At 38.9% G+C, this 27,707-nt stretch overlaps 1 protein-coding gene across 2 annotated transcripts in view; it reads right to left on the bottom strand.

The window, feature by feature from the left end:
- The window catches only part of CACHD1 (cache domain containing 1), a 215,038-nt gene that overhangs the window by 109,566 nt on the left and 77,765 nt on the right, over positions 1-27,707 (bottom strand). For both annotated transcript variants that reach the window (XM_040470494.1, XM_040470496.1), the window contains exon 2: positions 14,645-14,707. In XM_040470494.1, coding sequence (XP_040326428.1) covers positions 14,645-14,707 — 63 coding nt within the window. The remainder of the gene's footprint in view (positions 1-14,644; positions 14,708-27,707) is intronic.

The raw sequence follows: 27,707 nt of genomic DNA, 5'->3' as shown, positions 1-27,707 counted from the left end.
TATTTCATCAGTCCAGATTTTCAAAATGCTTAGCTAATTCAGAAGCTCTTGATATGAGCAGCAGTTAATTCCTTCACATCATTACCACAAGTATTTCCTATTGCACCAAGGAACAGATTAGGGATGAGGTGGTCCCTACTCTTACGAGTCTCACCAGGTTTTCGAATATACTCTGGGTTGAGTTTCTGTGTGTGCATTCTGCCGGTGGAGATGATTTGAGGTTATTTTTCTAGTAGGAGCAGCAGTTTTTGGGTGGATTCAGAGAAATCTTGGCTGCTACTTTTCTCCCCAGCATTTCTGAGTACTCTCCAACCTACAGATACTGGAAATGTGTGTATAAGGGGCTTAACTGTTTCCATTTTTAGTGCAATGTTCATTTCTCATGGTGAAGTCTTCCTGGCTTCTAGAATGAAGACTTGCACTCAGTCTATTCCCTTCTAATTAAAGGAAGTCTGAGTAAAAAGCCCAGGCTGATACTTTTCAAGGTTCTGCTTTACTGAAAGAAGGCATTTGCACACATACGGATTGCAGGGTTATGTGAAAAGCTGGGGCAGGGAGAGGTGCAGACATGGTGGGAGCTTCGATGTCTTTTCCTGCCCTGCCCCAAAGGCTTCACCCTCGTGCTCCTGGCGACAAAGTACTCTCTCCAGTGATGCCTGCCTGCAACACCTCCTCCCTGCCTTTGCTGCAGGAGAGAGGGTATCCACCCCTTCATTTGCTCTCTCTTCAACAGGGGGAACACAATGTGTGGGAATTAAGGGAACTGGGAAATGGATTATTCTGAGTTTTGCCAGAACTGCAACAAAAAACCTAGAATTAGAATTTTTAAGCCTTAAATATTAGTGTATGGGGGGGGGGGGGCGGAGAGAGATTTCCATTTTCTATCACTGAGATACAAGTGTATGTACAAATGTAAACATGAACTATAAATATGTGCACAGAATATAATTCACATGTATAAACTACATAGCATTTTTAGGTGTTCAAAGAAAGCACATTATATAAGATGTGTGTGTACCCGTGAGGTGTGTATGTGTGCAAGCGGGATTATCTCAGCTTATCTCAACACCAGGCACATACATTGGCTAAGGTACAGTACGTATGCCTGAAGCCAGCTGGTCTATATTTGGTGCAGGAATTAAATCTTACATGCATGCATACAGCCATATTTTAACTTCCAAGTATGTACAAGCATACGGAACATATGCTGCATATTTTCCTTAAAATGTAAACAAGATAAATAGTTCAAATTCCAAAATGTTGTTTATTAAGTACTGAGTTATGCAGCCATCAAGCTGCTTTCTCTCTCCGGGGCCATCTTGTTTTACCCTAATAAGCTGAGCAGTTCCCCAAGTATCCCTGATTATTGTCAGAACTTCACACCGGGGGGGAAAGCCAGGAGTTCTGAGAGGTAGTGAAGGGCTTGCTACATTCTCCAGGGAAGCTATACTGACAAAAGCTTTACCAACCAAGCTCTACACTGGGAAAGCCATAGAGGTAACCAAGTCCTACTTGTGCGTAACAGAAGAGAAGCTCACTCTGTTAGACTTTAATCCTGAGTGCTAACCTGACAGCTGCAGTTTTTCCACTTACTCCATTAGCTAAAAGGTCTTATTTAGGGGGTACTCATTTACAAAAAACACCACCAACAAAACAAAACAAAAAAAGCCAAAAGCCGAACAGAAATTCCATCATGACACTAATTATAACCAACGGTCTTAGGGTTATGTTCATAACAGAATAATGATGAATTGTGAACATGAAGAGTCAAAGACTTCATTTATTTTTATATCTTGTTTATGTTCCTGCAGGATGATCCATTAGTAATATAATGCTCTTCCTCATGAGGCTCAAGTTACATCCTTATGATTTATTAGAGTTAAAGGAACTGTCACTAACCATCCAGAAGGCACCCTGTTCATGGTTTTACTCGCATCAACTGAGCATTTTTTTTAACGTGTTTTTTTTTGGGGGGGGGGGGACAGAAAGAGACAGAGCATGAACGGGGGAGGGGCAGAGAGAGAGGGAGACACAGAATCGGAAACAGGCTCCAGGCTCCGAGCCATCAGCCCAGAGCCCGACGCGGGGCTTGAACTCACGGACCGCGAGATCGTGACCTGGCTGAAGTCGGACGCTTAACCGACTGCACCACCCAGGCGCCCCTCAACTGAGCATTTAAACTCCATCTTTTCCTCATTCAGCAGCTAAGTATTCATCATAGTCCTTACAATGTTTAGACATACTTTCTTACTTTGCTTGATATGTAATACTTTTGGGAAAGTATTCCTTTTAAAATATTGAAGACCTACAGAAAACCAGCAGTGGAATTAGTATGAAAAGCAACATCACAACACATTGATTAAAATTCTGGTCATATCACCTAATTCAAGATCGGTTTGGGGAAATTACTTAATAGCTAAGTCTCAGTTTCCTCAACTCTACAACAGGAAGAGGAATTGTATTTGTATCACCAAGTTTTAGCAAAATTTAATGAGATAACGCACATTAAGCAGTATTTGTTCAAGGAACACAAATTGTCGTGTCAAATAACCTTTTCCCGAAGGCAACAAAATCTAGGTACATACTGGTTCTTGCACCCACCCCTATTTATTAGAATTCTAGAAAAAATACATAATTTGAACGGAAAGTACTGCCACATTAGATGCGATCCATAATCTATTCAGACCACCGCTCAGTCTCTTATAAATACAATCAGAAAGATATTTCCCAAAGAGGGCATTTCTGTCCTTGGGGCCATCACCTGCAAGAGATTATCAAGATACACCAAATATATGAACACATGTCTCCTGTGATTTAACTGTGTCCTTGAGATAAGCTCTTTGTTTCTCTTCCTACAATGCCAAGGATATAGTAAGTCCTCAACAAATGTTTGCTGAATTCATTAACTGCCTACCACTTACCAGAGGTATGCTCAGAATCTCCCCTTCAAGAGATCATACTCTAGTTTATCCATTCATTTGCAGTATCTATAAAGCACTACACAATTATTCTAACAAGGTCCCTGCACTCAGTTTATTTTTAGAGGAGGTACAATTACCACAAAATTTTCTCTCTGCTATACGAACATTTATTTAATATTTTCTTACCTTTTCCAAAGTTTAGGGAGTATCTCCTAATCACAATATTTTTGCATTTCTTTTAAAACAAATTCAGACTCAACCTTGCACGATTATTTTTGGAAAGCAGAATGAAGTAGTTGAATCGTTTGTAGAGCTTTCCTTTTTTAAAAGGATAGACCATTTTTAAAAATACAACTGTATACTAAACTCCAATATATCAAACAAGGAGGGTGAATTGCTAGAGAAAGAAATGGAGAGAAAAAAGAACTTCATCCCTTACATTCTACAACAGCCTCTCCAGTACTTTTCCCATATCTTAGGAAAACAAAATTTGGAAAATACGTGGTGGAGCACTGGATCTAAATTTACGTGAATTCAAAATCAAGTTCTCTAACCTCTTAAGTGATGTTGGGCAAGGTATTTATCTGTGCATAATTTTCCTTGTCAGTAAACCCTATAGAGCTTGTTTTGAGGATTATTATTTCCCTGCAGCAATTATTACCGAGTACCTACCATATACTACATGTAGATACTTTTTCCTGGTACTGAGGGCACATCAAGGAATGAACCAGCTCTGCCCTCATAGGGTTTATATTCTATTAGGAAATATATACAATAAGGAAAAATAAACATATATAGAAGTCCTAGGTGATAAATTATAAGGAGATAAAACAGAGGTAAGAAGAGGGGTGCAATTAAAAAATTTATAAATGGGGCTCCTTGGTGGCTCAGTTGGTTAAGCGTCCAACCTCAGTTCAGGTCATGATCTCACGGTTTGTGAGTTTAAACCCCACGTTGAGCTCTGTGCTGACAGCTCAGAGCTTGGAGCCTGCTTCAGATTCTGTACCCACCCCCCCCCAGCCCCTCCCCCACTCATGCTCTGTCTCTCTCAAAAAATAATCAGACATTACAATTTTTTTAAATAAAGATACAAATTTATAAGTGAATGGCCAAGGAGGGACTCACTGAGAAGGAACACTGAGCCAAGACTGAAGGACGTAAGGGGGAAAAACCATGTGGCTATACAAAATTTAAGGGTAGTGCTTAATAATAAATATTCAGTAAGTGATGTCAATGATCATAACCAATATAAAGAAAACACTAAACTAGAAAAATTCTGTCATTGCCACTTTAACAAACCTCTCTGACACAGTTGTCTCATATGGGAAATGGGATAATGATACCTGTACTGTTTACGACGTCATTAAGACGATAAAATGAGAAAATATACACGGATATACTAAAAAATACACACATAAATATTACAACTATCACATCCTCTCTTATACCATTTTTCCAAAATGACAGACCGCCATCCCATCTTATTAACAAGGCATAAGTAGCCCAGGAAGAGGGTTTCTAAGATAAAAATGAATTTGTCTTTTGGAAAGTCAGCCTAAGAACAGTAAAAGCTGAAACAGACCTAGATTAGTTTCCAATCAAGGAAACCTAAACAACCAGCTCAATTTGCTACAACTCTAGTTTGAGAGAGTGTCATCTGTTTGCTCTGGGCTTTGGCTGATTCATTATAAATTCCCCATCTGTGTGGCTTCACTAGCTCTCCGCCTTTATTTTACCTTCCTACCAATTTAGTGCCTTCTGTTCACTCATTCAACAAAAATTTAGTGAACACTTACAGTAAACACAGAGCCAAGTGTAGATTTGGGTAAGTGGGTGAACTAAACCAGGGCTCAGCCTAAATAAATCTCCCGGGGACAGATGGGGGAAAGGTGAGGGGCAAAGAAAGGGTGGAATCCATCTACACTCCAGGATTCCTCTACTCTAGACAAGTCTGAGCCTTGAACATACTTCACTAGGTAATGACAAACAAAATGAGAGCCTGCAGGCTACTACCACACTAGGTTATATTTGGCAGGGCAACCCCAAAACAAATCCAGATTCTGGGAATATGAATAATGAGGTGCAAGAGGATCTCTGGACACTTCCTTCAACAAATATTCATGAAACGCCTACCCAGTACCAGGCCCGGGAAGTCAGAATTCAAAGACAAGATTCCCAAGTGCTCAGCTCTTCCTTACCTCCTCCTCTTGTCTACCATTGTCCCCTTTCTCCCTGTGTGGTTCAGTGCACAGTTCAACAACATAATCAGATTCTCCTACAGTGGAGAGTTTTTGGCAAGAGAAATATAGAAGTAATACAAATGCAAAGCTGATAGAAACCCATTGTCCAGTCTCTCATTTCTCAACTAGCATGGCTTCTATTTAAGGCTCCCACTAGTCCCTTCCAGGGTCTTTCTGTGGTCATTCTCTCCTAGAAATTGACTTTCTAAAATTTACAGATCTTTTCTTACAGACCTTACCTAAGAGGATTAAGTAACACACCAAGAATAACAATCTTCCATTAGAGTACTCTTATATTCACACTCTACTTCCTTTTAGTATTCTGAAAAGAGAACACAAAATACTGAAATGGCTAGTCTGTGCCAGATGTGTAACTTTTTCAACAATTGTGCAGGACAGACTGCTACCCCCATTTTATAAATAAAGCTGATGTAGACACAGGAAAGGTTAAGTATCATGCCAAAAATCAAACAGATCGTAAATAACAGAACCTGCTTGGAACTCAAGTTTTCCATATCAAAAGGCAAGACTCTTTAGCTTTCCATCCCAAGCAGCCCCATCCAAAAAAAAGTGGAAGAAAGTTTCCTAACCTTTCTGGCCTTGTACCCACGGTCTCTGAGGTCCCTTTCTACTCTAAAATTTGAAAACAGTACACTAGTTAGAACTGACTATTTACGTTTTAGCACCTGGAGTGCCATCTGTCTAAGATTGACTACTTTTATTCATAATGACTTCGAAGAGCCATTGTGTGTTTGTCCTGCTACAGAGTATTTTTCTTCTCTAATGAATAAAGGATATAATTTTGTGAAAGATCTAGATCTTGCTAATCAATTGCTTTCACCTAGTCCAAATTCTTCATGACTGGTGCCCTGAGTTTACACTTAGATAAAAGAATAATTTGGAGCAATAGCACCTGCTAAGTATCAATTTCTTATAGAACAAATGTGTTTCTCGTTTACTCCAATAAATTGTATCTGGTGAAATAAAACATCACATTTTAAGTCTTTCAGGTAAGGGGTGCCTGGGTGGTACAGTCAGTGCAGCGTCTGACTCTTGGTCTGAGCTAGGGTCATGATCTCACGGTTCATGAGTTCGGGCCCCACATCAGGCTCTGTGCTGATGGTGTGGAGCCTGCTTGTGATTCTGTCTCCCCTTCTCTCTGACCCTTACCCTCTTGTACACTCCCTTTCTCTCTCAAAATAAATGAATAAAAACTGAAAAAATTTTTTTAAATTTTTCAGGTAAAATTTTCAGTATCAAATAACAATTCATAAAAATAACTAAGAACTACAGACTTCTACCAGAATGTATGTTAAATGCTAAAATGTTTTGAAACACAAATAACAGACTAGTAGTGTGAGTCCAATCAACCCACTTGCCTGCTAAAACCAATACAAAGAAATCAACTGTCCTAACAGGAATATACCAGTTTCCAGGATACAATCCAAATTTTTTGACATCAGAAGGAAAACAAAACAAAAAGTGTGACCAATATTCAAGAGAAAAGCGTCAACAAAAATCAAGTTCAAGTATTTGCAGATGTTAGAACCAGCAGACAGGATTCTAAAGCAGCTTTTTAAAATATGCTCAAAGACAGAAAGGAGAATATGCTTGCAATGAGTGAAAAGAAAATCTCAGAAAAAAATAGACTTTCTTAAAAAAGAAACAAATGGAGGGGTGCCTGAGTGGCTCAGTCCGTTAAGCATCTGACTTCAGCGCAGGTCATGATCTCACAGTTTGTGGGAGTCAAGTCCTGTCTTGGGCTCTGTGCTGAGGGCTCAGAACCTGGAGGCTGCTTCCAGTTCTCTCTTCTTCTCTCTTTGCCCCTTTCCCTCAAAAATAAACAAACCTTTAAAAAAAAAAAAAAAGGAAAATGTAGAGTTTAAAAATCTGATATCTGAAGTTTTAAAAATCTATCTGTGGGGGCGCCTGGGTGGCTGAGTAAGCAGAGCATTTGACTTTGGCTCAGGTCATGATCTCATTGTTCATGAGTTTGAGCCCCACATCGGGCTCTGTGCTGTCAGTGCAGGGCCCGCTTGGGATCCTCTGTGCCCCCAACCCCCGTCTCTCCCCTACTCACACTCTCTCAAAAATAAACCATTAAAAAAAAAAAAATCTGTGGTGGTCAATAGCAAATTGGGGATAACTGGAGTAAACGTAAAGATAGATTAATAAAAGTTATCTAAAAATCAGAGGAGAAAAAAATTTAAAAAGGACGAGGAGGAGGCATTATCTGAGGAACTCGTGTAGTAAAATATCAAAAGATCTAGCATACATGTAATCAGAGTCCCAGCAGGAGAAAAGAGAATGAGGTAGAAAAAATATGTGAAGAGACAATGATCAAAAAGTCTCCAAAAGTGATGAAAACCATACATTTGTAAGTTCAGAAAGCTCAAACATCACAGAGGATAAATAAATATAAAGACTACTATGTCCAGACAGCCATAGTAAAATTGCTGAAAACCAAAGACAGAGGGAAAAATCGTCAAAGCAGCTAGGGGATGTGAGTGGGGCAATATTATATACAAAAACAACTTTAACTGACTTCTCATCAGAAGTGCAGCCCAGTACACAGTGGAACATCATTAGTACACTAAAAGAAAAAAAAACAACACTACCAAAAAACCCTGTCTGTCTAGAATCCAGTCTCAAGCAAAAACGTCTTTTAAGAAACAGGCAAATAGATACACTTTCTGAGAACAAGAATAATAAGAAACAAAGAATGTCACCAGAAAATCTTCATTACGAGGCAATACTAAAAAAAAGTTCTCAGACTTAGTATCAGTTGATGATCTTTAGAAAGAAATGAAAACTTACTGGAACTGGTAAGTATACAAGATTTATTTTTCTCTTAATTATTAAACACATTGGACAGTTTAAAGCAAAAGATACAACATTCTCTTGTGAAGTTTGCAATAGATATAACTCTAGCATGAAGGATAGCAGTGGGGAAATGGACCTATAAAGTTGTGAGAGTTCTAGATGTTACATGAAGTGACAGAATATTAACTCCAAATAGACTGTAGTAAGTATGTATACGGTAATTTATGGAGTATAAACTTAAAAGTACCTAAAGAAATATAAATATAGCTTAAAAAACCTAAAATAGATTAATATGAAATTATAAATATAAATATATAAATATAAAATATAAAAAAATATAAAAAAAATATAAAAAAAATTTAAAAGAGTGGAAAATGAAAAATCAAACAGTTGACCAAATTCAACAATCAAATTAAATGTTAATTGACTAAACACTCCCAATTAAAAGACAAGTTGTCAGATAAAAAAGAAATTTTCTGGGAGCCTAGGTGGCTCAGTTGATTAAGCCTCTGACTCCTGGTTTCAGCTCAGGTCGTGATCTCATGGTTTGTGAAATTGAGCCCTCCATGGGGTTCTATGCAGACAGCATGGAGCCTGCTTGGATAGTCATTCATTCATTCATTCATTCATTCATTCATTCTCTCCCTTTCTTTCTCTCTCCCCCCCCACCTCAAAATAAACAAACATTTTTTTAAGAAGCCTCAACTATATTCTGTTTAAGAAACACACTGTTAGCAACAGAGGCACTGAAAGTAGATGGCTGTGAAAAGACACGGTGCAAATCGTAAGCCAAGAAAGGCTGGAGTGGCCATATTAATATCAGGTTAAAGAGACAACAAGAAGAAGCATTGTAACCAGAGATAAAGAACAACATTTCATAATGTCAAAACAACAACTCATCAGGAAGACCAAACAATTTTAAATGCATGTGCCCAATAATGAAGCCTCAAACTATAGAAGGCAAAAACGGGCAGAATTAAAGGAGAAAATATACAACTCCACCAAAACAGGTATTAACAATCCTCTTGGCAATGACAGAATTACAGAAAATAAAAATCAGCCCCAAAGTAAATGATCTGAAATATCAACCTGTTTATAAAGAATGTAACAGCAACTGCAGAACACACATTCTTTTCCAGTTTATGCGGTATATTTACCAAAACAAATCATATGCTGAGCCATAAAACCCAACCTTCAATAAATTAAGGAACATACAGAATATGTTCTCTGGCCACATTGAAATCAAATTAGAAATTAGTAACAGTTAAGATAGGTAAGAAAACCTTAAATGTTTTGGAACTTGAACAACACACTGTAAAGTAATCCATGGGTCCAAGAAGACATTAGAAAATATTTAAAAACTGAACGATAATGAAACCATGATATCAAACTTTGTGGGATGTAACAAAAGCAGTGCTCAGAGGAAAGTCTATAGTGTAAAATGGTTCTATTTGAAAAAAAAGAAAGGTATAAAAACCAATGACCTGAAATTCCAATTTAAGAAGAGAAAGACCAAAATTAACTCACAACACAAGGAAGGAAATAATAAAGAGCTCAAATCTGTGAAACAGAAAATGAAGAAGATTAATGAGGCCAAGTTCAAGTTTAAAAAACTTGGTCATCACCAATTTGCTTTGCCATTTGTCCTCTCTCTCATTCTCTGTTGGTCTAATTTATCCCACTTAATGGAGTTTTTTTTTTTTTTTCCCAAAGAACGAGCATTTTGTTTTACTGATTTTTCTTTATGTTCTTTTAGCCTACAGATATTAAAAGGACAACACAATATTATACTTTTATGCCAACAAATTTGACAACCTAGATGAAAAAGATAAATTTCTTGAAAAAATCCAGTTGCTAAAATTGACACAAAAGGGAACAGAAAATCTGAAAAGGAAAAAAAAAAATCAAATCTCCTCACTAAATCCCGGCTGCAAAACCCAAAGACCTATAGCTATTAAAGAAACTGATGATCAAAACCCTGCCCACAAAGAGTGCTCCAAGCCCAGATGGTATTCTGGGTGTGTTGTACCAAACATCAAAGGAAGGAATACTACCAATGCTATATTCTTTTCAAAAGTAAAGGAGGAAGGAACGTTTCCAAACTAGTTTTATAAAGCCAATACCCTAAAACCACAGTGATAAGTAATAAGGGGCTGCTGGGGCAGGGGGAGTAGAATCCAGGTAAAGGAAAATCAGGAGTTTGGCAGGCAGGGTGGGCTGCATTTTTAAATATGGTGGTCCTCTCTTTCAGCAAGTGACGTCTGAGGAAGAAATACTTGAAGAAGGCCAAGGCCCTTGAGGAAGTATGTCTGCACAGCAAAGCCCTAAGGCAGAAATATGCCAAACAACATCAAGGAGGTAAGAGTGGGATCCTGTAGGCAAATGTGTAAGTTATCAACACAATGCAAAGGATGACCTCTTAGTACTAATGTTCATCAAATACAATGAGGACCCTGGATTTAGCAAAGTGGGCATCACCGGTGACCTTAAAGAGAGAGCTTTTGTGGGACTGGTTGGGCTGGAGAAGGTTTCAGAGAGAATGGGAAAACTGGATTTATGGAGTATATAGACACCTCTGGTGATGCTTTGTGCTTCAGAGGGAAAGAAAAAATGGGGCAGTACATGGAGAGGGAAGTGGGGTCAAGGGTTTTTTGTTTGTGTTTAAGACAGGAAAACAGCAGGTTTCTATGCTGAAGAAGAAGATCCTATAGAGTTAAACGGATACCCTGTAAGAAAAGAGTACTGCTAGAGGCAAGCTCTTGGCCCGAGGTCAGGTTCGTCTCACACAGAAGTGTTGAGCTTACCGTGATCTTGCCTGTCCCCTAAGAATTCTGAGGTCTTCTAAAATCAGCCAGTGACATCAATACTTTATGACATATGGCATTATGAAAATATGTTTGCTATTTCATTGAATGATTAACATAAATAATTACTAGAGCATTGGAGAAAGTTAGACCAAACTCTTGAAACATGTCCAAGGTGCCTGTGATTTCTTTAGTGATCCAAAGGAATGCTCCAAGAGGCTCTTTCTCTTTTGTTTCTTCTTCACTGCTTTGTGTTTCATGGATCGTTTTTGCTCTCTTTGGGGCACTTGATCAAAAACTTCTTTTTCTTGATTCAGGTTCAATTTCATATAATGCCTTTATGGGCTCATACAACTTCATTTCTCAAAGTTTTAAAAAATGGAGTCTATGGCAAATGCTCCCTTTAAGAATGTGTGCATGGGCTTTTTATTTTCCTGAGGCTGTTGCCACAGATTTTTGGCACTGATACTACAGATACTGAACTAATTAAAGATTTAAAACACATTGTTAGGCATTTAGAGCCACACTCTGAAGGTTAATTTAAAAGAAATAATTAGAAAACTCAAAGCAAATTCTGTACCATAGAGAGAGTTTTGTGGTAAGAGTCAAGAATCACAAAATGTTCTTATTAGTTTTAATTACTTTGCTCTCCTAACCAGGAAGATATTAACAACACACGAGATTTACTGCCAACTTATATAGTATGCACAAGTCAGATCCAACACTCAATAAGAATTGATTAGTAAGGTAGGAGGGTAAGAACCCATGAGGCTCTAGTTTTCATTACCCCAATGGAGGAATGATGGATAGCAAACTCAAGTCAGGATTCAAGAGCCTACAAAACATACCAAAACATGCATAAGAAGTGGTTCGCTAAAGACTGAGCTAAAATGGAGTGCAGAAGTTAATAATCTACTTTGAATTAACTAGCCTGTTTTTGGCTTATCAAACAAATCTTATAAGAAGTTATGATTCTTCTAACAATAATAATGACATGATAATTCTCTCCAAATACTGGATGCAAAAGAGGCATAAGATCTATATGTTCAGGGTTCTTCCAGAGGGCAGACTGGAGAGACTGGAGAAAAGTTAAAAGTACATTGTGGGTCAACATAAAAAAGAACTTCCTGAGAATCAGAGGAGACAAAGGACGAGGTGTTAATTCTTCATTTGAATTACTCAGAAACAAAGAAAAATTTAGCAGAGACTCCTATTTTGAACTGGAACTACAAATTTTAAATTTATTAAAGTTTTATTTAGTTTTTTTGAGAGAGAGCAAGCAAGCGAGCAGGTGAAGAGCAGAGAGAGTGAGAGAGAAAGAATCCCAAGCAGGCTCCACACTGTCAGCATGGAGCTCGATGCGGGACTTCAACCCACAAATGGTAAGATCATGACCTGAGCCAAATCAAGAGTCAGATGCTTAACTAACTGAGCCACCAAGGTGCCCCTGAAAATACAGATCTTAAAAATAAACCCTTAAAATAAAAATAAAAATAAAAACCCTTAAAATAAAAATAAAACCCTTAAAATTAAAATAAAAAAATTTTAATAAAAAATTAAAAAAATATATAACTTTGTGTCAAACTTATTTTGAAAACTAGCTGACTTAATAGTCTAATGACTACAAATAACTTATCTCCTAGAGCTTCACTATGCTCATCTGTAATAAGGATAGCTTTCCTTCAAGGTTATTTAGGGAAAAAAAATCAATGTGGTTAAGTGTCAGTGTTCCATAAGTGTTCAATCAATTGCTATAATTCTAAAAAGTTATTAAAGGCTTCCAAATTTGTTCTACAGTTAGATAAATAAAGCAATGACATCAGTCCAGGAAAACAAAACAAGTCTCGTGTTTGAAAAGAGCTGACGGAAGGACATGTATCTGTTACTTCAAGGAAAGCACCAAAGCTGAGATCCCTGGTTCAGTTTCTTTAAAATGTTATCAAGTGGCCTTTGGTCTCCCAAAAAGTTCCCTCAGACATGCTTTGTGTAGAAATCTTTCCCCCCTAAAAACCCTTTTCAATGTCATGACCCTAAAAAGGCACTTTTCAGTTTGCTGGAATAAAAACAAGACCGGAATGATAAAGATAAGACTTGATAGAGCAAACCACATTATATTCACTATAACGCAGGGTCATTAGTTTTTAAAAATATCTAATGCTAAGAAAAAGAATACGTACAGAAGTGCTTATATCCTCTAAATTTAACCTGCAGTAACCAATAAAACATTTTAATGTCTAAACACAGGAAATGCTGAACTTCAAGATTAAACCACAGTAATTTATTATAAATAAATAACTATCCCATAAATAAGTTTACTCTAATGACACAAGGCTTTTTCCTCTTGCCTGGTGCTTCTAAAGTGATCAAGTCAAGCTGTTTTCCATGAAGAAAATAAAGGCAGCATCTCAGAGAGTTTGAATTATTATGTGTTTTACTATAGTTGTCTTTTTAGTCTATGGAAGCACTCTGCTACACTTTGGTTTTTAGCTTGGTCGTGTTTTTTACTTAAGTTTCCAACCTCGCTTCAAATTACCAGTTGACCGTCGCATAGTGTAATGAAGTTGGTGGGTTAGTTGAAATTAAAACCCAGAATCCTCTTTACCACCCTTCTTTTCAAGCACAGATCAATTATTTATGACCAAGTTCACCAACACTATGTTTTAATTTACAAAGCAGTCCATTTGAAGGCAGCTATAAATAAAGTAAATAGAATCTGGCCTCAGAACTTTTTGACCCCACACAGCATTGAAAGGAGATGGAAGGAAAGAAGCAAAGGAAGAAATACAAGAGGAGGAAAGAAAAATAAAAGAACAAAAGAGACCAATATCCACTGAGCTGCATCTATGCCAGAATCTTCCACAGAAAAGATTTCATTTATTCTCCACTAACCTGACATTACTTCACTTAATTCTCACTAGCTCATAAAGCAGATACTGTATTCCCCTTATGTAAGACCAAGAAACTATAGATCAAAAAGGCTAAATTGCTTACTGGGGGTCATGGAATCAGTAAGAAAACCAGAATTTGACCTGGGTTATCGGTGTGATTCCAGCACCACGGCACTTCTTCTATCAGATGAAACAATTTCTACTATTTCTAAATATGAGTAGTTCAGGAATTTTCAAAATAATGAAAATATATTTAAAAAAAAATTTTTAATGTTTATTTTTGAGAGAGAAACAGAGCATGAGCAGAGGATGGCGGCGGGGGGGGAGGGAGGGAGGGAGGAAGGGAGGAAGGGAGAGAGAAAGGAGAGAGAGAATTCGAAGCAGGCACCAGGCCCTGAGCTGTCAGCACAGAACCCGACACGGGGCTCCAACTCACAAACCACAAGATCATGACCTGAGCCAAAGTCGGACGCCCAACCGTCGGAGCCACACAGGTGCCCCATGATTTTTTTTTTTTAATGTTTATTTTTGAAAGAGAGAGAGGAGAGAGCAAGCAAACATGGGGGAAGGGCAGAGACAGAGGGAGACACAGAAACTGAAGCAGGCTCCGGGGCTCTGAGCTGTCAGATGCAGCCCGATGCAGGGCTCGAACCCACAAACCGTGAGATATGACCTGAGCCGAGGTCAGATGCTTAACCAACTGAGTCACCCAGGTGCTCCGAAACAATGAAAATGAATTAAATAATATTTCCAAAGTATAACCCAAATAGCAAAACACCATCCATAGAACCATTTTTTCAACTACCTGTAAGAACTGCAAGTGTAAAGTTGGCACCGTTATGCTTTAAGACGTATATGAAATCACATGGAAAACAGCTGGAACCTCACAAGGAAATGGCCTGCAGAGAATACTGAAGCCGTAACCAGAAGCAAGACAAAGAGAATGTCCAGTCCTAATAATCTCTTACCTGCTGTACTTCACTTTCTCCATTTGAGATTTTCTCAGTGTAAACAAAGGAGTTGAATATCCGCTGCAACAGAAAGAAAATAAACAAACATTAGTTCTTCTAAAGACAGCCATTTTCTTTTTCTTTTTAATTTTATTTATATCCAAGTTAGTTAACATATAGCGTAATAATGGTTTCAGGAGTAGAACTTAGTGATACAACACTTGCATACAACACCGGTGGTCATCCCAGCAAGTGCCCTCCTTAATGTCCATTCTCCCTGCCCCCATCAACTCTCAATTTGTTCTTGGTATTTAAGAGTCTGTAATTGTTTGCCTCCCTATCATCTTTTTCCTTCCTTTCCCCTATGTTCATCTGTTTTGTTTCTTTTTTTTTTTTTTTAATTTTTTTTTTCAACGTTTGTTTATTTTTGGGACAGAGAGAGACAGAGCATGAACGGGGGAGGGGCAGAGAGAGAGGAAGACACAGAATCAGAAACAGGCTCCAGGCTCTGAGCCATCAGCCCAGAGCCTGACGCGGGGCTCGAACTCACAGACCGCAAGATCGTGACCTGGCTGAAGTCGGACGCTTAACCGACTGCGCCACCCAGGCGCCCCTGTTTTGTTTCTTAAATTCCACATTAAAGACAGCCATTTTCTAATGACAGTGTGTGTGCACATGAATAATTTGTTTACAAAACAGAATCAAGCAGAAAAAAATTTAATTAAAATAGTTATTTTACACAAAGAAATCCAAATATCAGCCAAAGTCAATCACACTTACATGAGCAATACCCAGGCACTTCCGTAGTGAAATAAACCAGATGTTACACTATACTTTTCATTTTCAAAAATACATTTAATTATAGATTTCCGGAGCCCATGCCATTTTATCCAAGTGGTATAATCTGACAAAGTTGTGTTTCTCATTTGAGTTCTGCACTCCCTGAATGAATTGTTTACAGACACTAAACTCTAATGCAATAAAGCTCTTTAAAAGGGATTCTTTCCATATCTTCTCATGTCCCTGGGTCCCACCAGTACCTACCCAGTATTATCTATCACCTTCGTTACCCAAGCACCCCCTTGGGAGGGTAACATAATAGGGCTTGCCAAATATGTGCAGCCTTAAGATCCAGTTCTTACATGCCAGGAAATGGGACAGCCGTGCCAGGACATTAGTCCAAACTATGACATACAAGCACACACGCTCTTCCACTGCTCTCTGCCTAGCTAGTACCCACCCCCTCCACATATGGCCTGTGTTTAAAACCTCTCTGCAGACTTAGGACTTTACCAGACCCTACCCATTACTGAGCAATCACTAGAGATTAATATATAACAAACTGAAGAAATTAGAATCCAAGATATGTATCTGTTAGAGGCGCCAAAAAAAAAAAAAAAAAAAAAAAAGCAGCAGGCTCCTCATTTATCCTAAAACTTTAAAGATACCATTGAACTCTCCAGATGAGTAAGGAGTCAGACCTGGAGATATTAGCCAAAATTTCTCCTTTTCCTTTCTATCCTACGGCCAAGGGTTTGTCAGCATCTGGGACAGCTTCCCAGACAGCCTAACACACCTGCATGGTTGTGGTGAGGAAGACAAGTGCCAAGTTTACCAAGTGCTGTGCAAAAGAGGAAAGATAAGGTGCTGGGGAAGGGGGGGGGGGGAAGGATTGTGACCGAATGGGATGGAATTACAGTCTGCAAATGTCTAATTATGAATTATCATAATTTTACCAGGCACTACTCACTCATTCAACAGATGTCTCTTTTCTCTTTCTTCCCTAAAAATGTCTCTATTGATAGGAAAGTTCTACTAGGTAATGAATGCTTACTATAGGCAGACACTATTCTAAGCATGTTATATCTATTTACTTATTTGAATCTCATAAAACACCTTTGTGACGAGCACTATTATCATCTCCATTACACAGAGAAAAGAAGCAGGTTTGTTCAGTGTCTAGTGCAATGCACATATTGTACCTTATATGTGCATCCTGTTTAATCTTTATAAGAAAATTCCTGCAGCTTTAAAGATGAAAAACTAACACCCTGGGAGGTTAAATAGCTTACCCAGAGTCCCTTGGCAAGGCTGGAATTTGAACCCAAGCAGAGTGACTCGAGATCTGGTGCTCCTAACTCTATGATCTCTTGAGAATTTGCCACATGGTTGCCTGACATATATTAAAAAACACTTCTGTCAGGAGCTGGTACCCAAATATATGTACCTTACATGCAATTCCATAACTCAAAAGGCTCTACAAATCAGAAGTTTCACATAACACCTTTGTTAGCAAAATATGACATGACCGGATTTTACTTGGGAGTAAATACTAACCCCAACCAATGGGTACTTATAGTCTTTATTAAGCCTCTTAGTGTGAATGTTCGTTCATTAATTTTGATGCAGATATCTTAATGCATCTGATTACTGGGTTCTGTTAGAGACCTCACTGGTGGTGTTTTATCATGAAGGGGCATTAGGATTCTGAACCCTAAGATCGAGTTTTGGGAAAGGGATTAGAAACTTGTTAACCTCATCCCTACAACCTGAAGTTCTGTTTTCTGATTGCAACAGAAATTATTAGTTTAATAGATTATAACTGAGTCTGTGTCACTGCCATCTACTTTCCCAGACCATCTTCCGTATTTTTATGCAATTTGATTTTCAAAACCTACCCAGCACCATGAGAACATTGACTAAAAATGAACACAATTCATGTTGTGTCTCCAGGTCTCGATGAGTGTCGCCAGTTGTCTTATTTCTGGCTGTGATCTTCCAGTTGATACCTTATGTGGCCTGTCCGGGAAGGTGCCCCCCGCCCAAAAGGTGACTGATGGAAGAACACACGAGACAGCCCTGGGAAGCACACCACATCCGCCCACCGACGGCCAAACCTAATGCAGAATAAGATCATATCCTTCTCTTTTTCTTTTTCTTTTTTTGGTTAAAATAAAAATTCCTCACTTGTAAAAAGGCATATATGTCGGGAAGTGTTCACAAGGCTGTGTTTCTGTCCCTGCTTCACTCATTTAGCATTTTAACAATTATCGATAATGATCGTCAATGCTTTCATACAGATCTTTTTATGCCATAGAAGCATTTTTATATTCTCTGCACTTAAATGCTGGATAGGTAAAAGAAAATTTAAAAAGCAAGAAAGATGTTTTAGATATGAACAGCACTAATTCTGTAGACTACCTACTTTATACAACCCTCTAACCTGCAGAAAGTGAAATCACCTGCAAGGGTAATAGTTTGGGGCTATCACCAAAGCCAACAATTTTTGCCCCTCTTTTCCCCCAAGCAGGGGAGGGGTGGTAGAGGCCAAAAGGACCTGGACAAGGAACTTACGACTCAACAGGTCAGCCAGCCATGTCTGGTGCAAGGTTAAAAGTTTGGACTTGTGTGTGTGCACAAGATCTCAAGGTACAGAGTAAGTTTTCACTACTCTGTAGGGTCAAGTTCTAGCTTAAAATGCAGGGCCTGCTAAGCCGAGCTCTCAAAGGCTTAGGCTTAGTTCTTTTATAGTTTACCATTTCACATAAAGGATCACATTTGATCTCCACAGTAACCCTATGTGGCAGACAGGGCAAGGATGTGAATCCAAATTTTACAGACTGAAAGCTACAGCTCAAACATTAGAAAATGTATCACAGGTTAAAAAGAAAAAAAAAATCTAGTGCTGAGGTCTGAACCCAGGGCTTGCGTTAAAAACAAGCATTGATTTTAGTGAAGCTATGAAATTTGTTCCCATCACCTTTTCTTCAGAATAATCTAGGAATTCTATACTTGCATGTAGAAAAAATGAGTACTGGGGATTTTTTCCTACCATTTTAAGCAGGATATAATGTGCTGGAATAACAATACATGTATCTAATTATCTGATGTCTGTCTATATACATACATATACACACATGCGCGCGCGCGCGCGCGCACACACACACACACACACACACACACACACACACACACACACACAAACAAAACCAGTGAGTGGAGTAACTGAGAGTCCCAGCCAAAGGTTTGTTTGGTTACATGAAGTTGTGGAAGGAAGAGAATACAAATTTGAGTTTCTTGATGGTTACAGGCACTTGAAAAATGAAAATGAAGTTGTCTTAAACCATGAAAATGGTGAGCAACCCTAACAGGTCAGATTGCCTGGTGCTCTTGGATGATTTGCTCACTGTAACAGGGTTAGGGTACGGCTGGGCGGGGTGGACATTCTGTCCTCTGTTTCCAAGGTATCTCCCAATTCCCTGGAGAACAATTCCAGAAATCTGAACTCTTAATTTGAGCACAACCTGGAGGGAGTCTGAAGAAACTCTCCCCAGTGTACAAATCTCTGGAAGGAAAGGCAAAGATGCTGCCTGCCTCTGCCCATTACGCTTTCTCATTTTCAGATACTGTAAGTAAAAACAGGTTTTACTGTAAGGTGAAAAGATCATTAAAAACGGGTGAGGAGTTTTAAAAAGTTATTTTAAGTAAAAATATTTCACCGAATCCTCTTTATCAATTTACTTCCACAATCAAAAGAAAACAAGATACCTCATTTTTATGCTCATGAGAACAGAATACTCTGGACAAAAATGACCTTTCTCTCATTAATACACACTTTGGCAAGCTAGCAGTATCTTCTAGACTTAATTAGATGCATATCCCTGACCCAGCATTTCCCATCTTTGGCATACACTGAGGAGAAATGTGTTCATATATTTATCAAAAGAGAAGCAGAAGAATGCTCATTGCAGTACTACTCATGAGAGCTCCAACCTGGAAAATATCCAAATGCCTATCAGCACCAGAACAAACTGTGGTGTGTTCACACTATGAAATGTTCAGCGATAGCAACGAACACACAACTGCAAACATGCATCGACATGGTGATACTCACAAACATAATATTAAGTGAAAGCAGCCAAACACTACAATGCGAAGTGTACAATTCTATTTACAGCAAATTCAAAACCAAGCAAAGCTCATCTATCTTGTCAGAAGTCAGGATAGTGGTTATCCTTTGTGGGAGAATGAACAGAACAGGGCATGAAGATGGCTTCTCGGATGCTGCAATATTCCATTTCTTGATCCGGGTGCCTGTTATAAGGATGTATTCACTTTTATGAGAATTCATCAGGCACCTCTGTGTACTTTTCTGTATGTATGTTATACTAAAATAAATTTAAACATACATTCTAGGCAGTCTCTTTAAAATAACCCTAGTCAAATGTTTTCCTACGTTTTCAAAATTATTTATGCATAGAAAAGGGAAAAGAATCTATTAACTGGATAGAATACTATAAATACTCAAAAATCTATACCCAATCAGTAATCTAGATGAAACTGGGACTGTACCAAGTAGAATCACCTAGTAATTCACAGATAAGGTCTCCGATGAGCCTTCCCTGAGGCTACATATTAATTGCTCCCTCATATTCTAAGTATGTAACATTACTCAGTTCTTGAGCTTCCCATCCAGTGGCACTGTACTAACTTGAATTTTTAGCAAGAAAAAAAAAAAGGTGTCTTTATGGGAGTTTCATCCAGCCTGCATATTCTAAACTTACAACACAATTTAATCAAATCTCCTCTTTGCATATTCTGTTCTTTTATTTCCTAAAGCACTGCCTTCCTCCTCCTCCCCCAGAGAGGAAGTTCAACTCATGAAGTTAGAAATGAAAGAGTCATGTAACAATTGAATACAACTCCCCCTACCTCTACTGTAAGAGAAGGAAAAATATCCCGGGATGGGCACGCCTGTGCGTCTATGTCCCCCCCTACCTCTTAAGGGTTGCACCTCAGTCATTCTCTGTCCCCACTCCACCTACTCCTATCTGCCACCTCTTTCGGTCCCAAGTGTATTTAATTGAGCCTGCTTAACAGATGGCAAGAGAACCTGCTTTGCTGGAACAGGAACAATTACATGAGTGTTTAATAAGATGGTCAGTCCAGACAGTTGGTTCCACCTTCACGCCTCCAACAGCTCTGCCAAATCTTAACTAGATATTTAAATGAATGGTATAGCACAACAGCAGAGTGAAGAAATGAATACCTCTACAAGCCTAATGAAATTCTGTTGTCTCCCCTCCCTGATCTTTGCTAAGAAAACGCAGAACTGAGTTTTTATGCACAGGCTTATTCTCTTGATGTTTACAGGTCTCTGTTGCAAGCCAATTTGGCTGACAGTTAACTAATAACTTCATTCAGCTCTGGATCTCTTCCTAGGATTCTAGGAATTGTGGCCAAAGGGGAGGAAAATATAGATTACCACCATTATGTCAAGAAGCTGACCAACATTAGTCATTAAAAGACAAAGTGCTGTCGTTACAACAAACTCCAACAATCTCTGGGCAGGGAGTTAACAGCAACCAAATTTAAGTGTTGCAGGAAAAAAAAAACCCCAAAAAACAAAAAACATACAATGACTTTATTTTCCCCTACGCACACCTCATGCATAATCTTTCAGTAGGCTTTTAAGGGATCCCTCCTGCCCAGATTAGACATTGTCTGATTTTTACCAGATTGTTTAGCCTCACATTGTTAAACATATGGAAGGTCCAGAAAAATGACCTTATCTGTGGAAGCTCATCATTCTTCATTTTGAAATCATGAATCGGGTGCTACAAATCTTGGTCATTTTCTCAAATCTCTAAACTTGTTCATTCTGGATATAAGTGGCTCAAGAAAATAGTTTTCCAAGAGTACTGAAAAGGTTTCCGCTAAAAAGCACAATAAAAAATAACCTAGAGGCACTTGGCTGGCTTAGTAGGTTGAGCATCTGACTTCAGCTCAGGTCATGATCTCATGGATTGTGAGTTCAAACCCCGCATTGGGCTCTGTGTGGCCAGCTGGGAGCCTGGAGCCTACTTTAGATTCTGTGTCTCCCTCTTTCTCTTCCCCTCCCCCACTTGCACTTTGTCTCTCTCTCTCTCTCTCAAAAATAAACATTAAATTTTTTTTTCAAATATACAAGTATTGTTCTAATTACATGTGTTGGGGGTGGGGGTATATTACATATAATTATGTTGTCATATTATCAAGGGCCCAGAATGGATTCAGGTGCTTTACAACATATTTCATTTAATACTTACAACAACCCTTCATATAAGTTACTATGTACTCATTTTACAGAGGAGGAAACTGAGCTTCTGACACTCTAACTTGTCCACAATTGAACATTACTAAGAAAGTGGCCAAGTCTAGATGTTAAATTTGCCTTACCCTAAAGTTTATGTATTGTCTTCTAAGTAAATACCATTTTTTTTAATGGTTATTTGTGAAAGAGAGAACGCAAGCAGGGGAATGGCAGAGAGGGAAGGGGATAGAGAATCTGAAGCAGGCTCTGTACTGAGAGCAGCAATCCCGACGTGGGGCTCAAACTCATGAACCATGAGACCGTGACCTGCACCTAAGTCGGACCCTCAACCAACTGAGCCACCCAGGTGCCCCTACGTAAATACCATCTTAATAGAGAAAAGTTATTCAAAATCTAGAAAGTGCCCAAAATAGGAATAGGGCTTCCCTGTGAATATTGAATCTAGAATAGATCTTCTTTCCTTCCCACCCCACTCCCATCTCAAAATGGAGCATGTTTCCTTTATAATGGATAAGGACGAACATTCTTCAGAGTAACCACGCTCATGAAAAGGGGCATACATTCAGTTACAACTAACTAAACTCCACAAAAAACTAGATCACTACCCTGAGAGCTTTCACTGAAAAAAATAAATACAAGGGCTTATGCTTGATCCTCACCATAAAAATCAGATCCTGAACACCACAGTGACTTGGAAGAAACAGGGCTATTCCCATTTCATGACAAAGGGCAGTGCGTAGGAAATGAAAAGCATGGCCGAGGAAGAGGCGGGGACTGGGAATTTAAAACTAATCAGCACACAACAGACAACCCTGTGCAAATGGTACACTGGGTACATATTTCCCAGCCCAACAGATTTCCTTATTTTAAGGTTGTATATATAAAAAATGATAACAGCTACCGCTTACTATCTGTCCGGCACTAGGTACTTTTCACATATATTAACTCACTTAACCTCATGAACGTGAAAAGGCATTTCAAGAGACTGCACTAGGGGCGCCTGGGTGGCTCAGTCAGTTGAGCATCTGGCCATCGATTTTGGCTTAGGTGGTGATCTCAGGGTCATAGGATTGAGCCCTGCATCTGGCTCTGTGCTGACCATGAGGCCTACTTGGGATCCCTGACCCCACCTACCGCCACTTCTCTCTCTGCCCCTCATCCACTCTCACTCAAAAAAAAAAAAAAAAAAAAAAAAAGCACTAAAAACATTATGAATTTATTTCACATGCTATCTTGATATTCTATCATTACTCTATTGTTAATCTGTTAAGAATATTTTCTGAATGATAGTAATTCCATGACAGTTGGAGGTACAGGGGGAGCAAAATTACCTGTATAAAACTGAAGTCCTAGCTCATTCTTAACAGCTTCCCACTGATGGTAATCTCTCCCTTCTCTGACCTTCTGCAGCAAAGACTCTACGCAACAACTTAAAGAATACATTCACTGTCGAAACTTTGAAAATTTGCAAAGGAAGAAGAAGGGAAAAAAATCCATTGTCTGACTACTCAGTAAAAACTACTATTTACATTTTACTTTATTCTCTTCTACTCTTTTGGATTTCTAGGTTCTAACTTTGTTGTAAATTTTTGATAATTGGTCCATGCCATGATTTCTTAGCACAGGGCATTTTACCTAGTGAGCATGAATAAGCATTTGCTTATCCATTAATCTAGGCCTTAAGTCATTCAGATGATTTTGGTTGCTTACTCAACCAGCTAGAATGAATGAATGAATGAATGAATGAATGAATGAATGTTTAAAAATTTAAACAAGGAGGAAGGTATCCTTCCAAGATAAAATATGTTCCTCTTCTTTCAACAACCTATTAACAAAGTCTCCCTCGCCCCATCTCTGTTTTTCCTTCTTTGTCTTCTTTGGGCTCTAAATACATACACACACAGCCGTTTGCATACTTCAGGTTCAGGGTCGCAAAAGAACTCAAATTACGAATTTCTTAGTCTGATGCCATTTAACTTAACACCCTTCAAGCCAACATGAGCTCTGAATAGTAAAAAGCATGTGGGAAAGTCACAAGTCAGTGACAAGTGTCACCTTTACAAAGAGCTGCCTGTTTTAGTCAACTCTATCCCTCAAAAGAAATTACAGGGGAAAAGGAACAGCCTGTAGTCTGATTTAGCAGGGAAAATCTAAAGCAATAATGTTAGCAAGCAAAATTCCTGGTCTTGATCACTTGATTTCCTGTTGGAGCATTCAAAACCAAAAGAGTGGCTAAGTAAATATGAACCCAGAGAACAAAGACAGGCAAAAGAAGCCGGAAACACTTCCCCCTAAATACAATAAAACTTCTGAAGGGTTACTGGAGTTTTGTTGTTATTTGTTGTTGTTTTGGCTTTCAAAGAGACTAAGAGAGAAAAAGGCAAGCAAATGAGTTCCACATGTTGGAAAGACTCAGCCTTTAGCCAATGTAACTTGATTATAAGTAATATTCATGACAATGCATGGCAACCTCTCAGAAGCAGAAAGTTGATTTGCCCAAACGCTTTGTAGATGGTGCCAAATTTCCACTCCCCTGCTTCCACTCTTCGAACTCCTAATTCCTCCACTCTCCACCTCCTAGATCTCCATTAAGCCTTTTACTTTTTTGTTTCACCTTGAAAGAAAAAAGAGGGGTTATGTAGTGGCCGTGCATTTATTCTTGGGAGCTGGTGGCACTTTAAGGGTATAGCTTCAATACTCAAGCGTTCTGCGTGTGCACAAACCCATTCAAATGCGCAGGTCTTTAGGAATCCAGCCCTCAAGGACAAAGGGAACTGGAAACACTGAAATGCTTAACCTTCCAGACCTAAGCAAAGATGTTTAATTAATAACACAATCAGTCATGTCCTTTCTGAAGGTGTCAGACACCATGTAAGACGTGGCCCCATACTCTCGAGGAGCTCACTCTCTAATCAGAAGGAGAAATTAAAAATAAAGAGTGGTCAACAATGCAACACAGACTTGGTGTGAATTTTGTGTTTGCCATAGGCCCAAGGTGCTGGGGGGGGTTACGGGAGACAGACTCCAAAGAGACGGGGCTTGAGGTTGAGAGCTTGGGTGAGAGCATTTCAGAGCATTCACAGAGAAGGCCTGGCACATAGTACGAAGTACGTGGGGCCAGGCAAGTGTTCTACAAGCTGGGGATGCAAGAATGAGTATAACAGACAAAATCTCTGCCCACATAGACCCTACATTCTAGGTCCCTTGGCTTCAAGATAATCTTTTTGAAGAGCTTACTATCCACTGGCCCCATATACTTGGAAATGCAGTGTCCAAAGATAAAGACATTACTTCTTTCCCAAAAAAGCTCGTATTCTAAAGAGGGACTCTGAAATCAGTAATTATGATACAAAGACAGTTTCACAAGGGGAGCTCTGGGAAATAAAACTGAACTAAATGGAACAGGAATGATAGGGCTAGACTATGGAGGTTTTTCAAGCCAGAAAGAAAAGTTGGATTTTATGCATATGGTAGGCACTTAGTAAATAGTTTTTGAGTGAGTAAATGAATAAATGTATGTTGGCCAAGAAATAAAGAGCTGCTAAAAGGATTTTTAGCTGGGAAGTGACAATGATGAAATAGGTGATTTAAGAATGTTTATATTCCACGTGCTCAGAGCCATGCACCCACTTTCCTAACTTCTCACAAAGGCAAAAAATCTAGGCCATTTAGAAACCAGTTATTATCCCAAGGGCCTGTGACAATCCTAAGAGCCAAATGAACTGGATCATCTAGCATGACACTTGAGGGACTGTGACCTGAAGTTTCCCATGTGTCTTATCTCCTCCGTAAAGTTATAAAAATCCTCCGAGGGACAGTTTTATTCAATTGTGCAATCCCAATAGCACTTACAACAGAGCAATATTAAGGAAGGAGACTGAAAAATACTTGTTTAAAAAAATAATTTAAAAATAACTTAGTGCAAAACAACTGCTGGGGTTTAAAGCACAGTTGCAGTGTTACATCCTGAGATGAAGACGAGTTTTCGACATTTCAAACTACGCCACCATGGAGGCCATTTGGGCTGTCTCTCGCATAAGATGTTCACTGCTATCCTATCCAAATAAAGAGAATTTTCATAAATGCAATTCTGGCACAGTCTTATTTAAAAGTGATACTTTTTCAGTACAATCATTAAGCACGGGAACTGTAAATTGAAATATCACAAAACCCGAGTAATTAATAACATCAAACTGCAGCTCTGTACAAACTAGTTCTATGGCAGGGGTGGGGGGGTGGTGAGTCATTTAGCCTCCCTAGGTCTAGTGTGCCTCACCTAGAAAATGGAAAACTGAGTTGGATTATAGAAAACTCACTGATCCCAAAATTTCTATTCTACTATTGTGCTAGAATTTTACTGAAATACCAATTTGAGAAGCAACTACTGCTAGGTATTTCTGCCATATGGATGGATGTTTCAAGAAAACTACATTTGCTGAGATCTGAATTGCTAAATATATAAATATATATATATACACACACACACACACATATATATATATATATATATATACACACACATATATATATATATGAACAAACCTATCTCTGAAACTTGCTACAGGAGGAGTAGCCAAGTAGTCAAAGGATTTTTTTTTAAGATGAAAATTTCAATAGACAAAACCAATCTTGAGAATGGTGAGTTTAAATGTGGATGTTTAAGACATGAATCAAAGCAGTTAGCCTTTTCAGAATAAATGTGATGCTAATATGATTACATAAATGTCTCCCAGGTCCAACTGCCTGTATCGTTTTTCAGGCTCTCCCAGCAAGGGTGCCTGTCACGCATATCGAATACCATGGTAACAACCCTAGCCTGTGAAGGCTCCCGCACCACATGCCAGGATTCTCAATAATTATTAACTAACATTTTGATGAATGATGGCTCTCTGGGCTCAGATTCACAATGTAATTTTAATGAATAAATAAATGCTGGTTAGAAATGTTCTTCAAATTTTAGGGCTACAAAAATAGTGAGAGGGGAATTAAAAAAAAAACAACACCAAAAATCCTGTTACCAAATGGGTGGTCTCAGAGTTTAGATTTGTCCCCATTTTCTAAGCTGTAAGAAGGAGGTAATAGTCATAGCTACCTCACAGGGGGTTTTGTGAGGTTCAATGCAGATATAGCACTTATTCCATGCATACAATAACAGCTCAATAAATGGTAACTTTTTAAAATCCTCCAAAAGGAACAATGATTCCCAGGAATAATGAGTCATTTGAGGGGCGCCCGGGTCGCTCAGTTGGTTAAGTGTCCGATTCTTGATTTTGGCTCAAGTCATGATCTCACGGTTCACGAGTTCAAGCCCCCATCAGGCTCCATGCTGACAGCGCGGAGGCTGGGTGGGATTCTCTCCTTCTCTCTCTCTGCCCCTCTCCTACTCGTTCTTGCTCTCAAAATAAATAAACTTAAAAAAAAAAAAAGTCATTTGAGATTACCCACATCCCTATCCCAACGTCAGAAACTCTCCTACATCAGTTTTTTTGAAGCCTTATATTAAGACAAATTTAAAAGTCCCTATTTCCAGGAAATGTCTTTCACATTAGCTTGCAGTGCCTTTACAAGGTTGGCTCCCAGGCTCAACCTACTGGTTTCCTCAGATTGCTTTACAAATCCACATGCAAGAAGGGTCCTTGGGAAAATGACTTTTCCCCTTGATTACTGATGGTACCACATAATGGGGTACACACCCGAGGGGCTGCAGGAGAGGAAGAAATGTACGAATTGGCTCTACCTTCAACAGAATCCAAGGGCTCACCTGAGACACCTTCCCAGGCCTACCCCAGAGGCAAAAACGATTAAATCCCTTTTAGTGCTATCACTGAACTTCCGTATTATATTGCAGGTAATTGTTTATAGGCACTGGTAGTGACCTCACAGGAGGCCCATGCTCACCTGGAGAGGAATGTGGGGGTGAAGGTCTGGGCTGTGGAATCATCCAGACCTCAACTCTCTCAGCTGTGTGACCAGCACAAGTTATTTAAA

This window comes from Herpailurus yagouaroundi, unplaced genomic scaffold, assembly GCF_014898765.1.
Source record: "Herpailurus yagouaroundi ecotype Mexico unplaced genomic scaffold, PumYag 77, whole genome shotgun sequence".
In the NCBI taxonomy this organism is placed as follows: Eukaryota; Metazoa; Chordata; class Mammalia; order Carnivora; family Felidae; genus Herpailurus; species Herpailurus yagouaroundi.
Note: the sequence above shows the minus strand (reverse complement) of the source record. Positions and strands in the feature narration are given on the sequence as shown.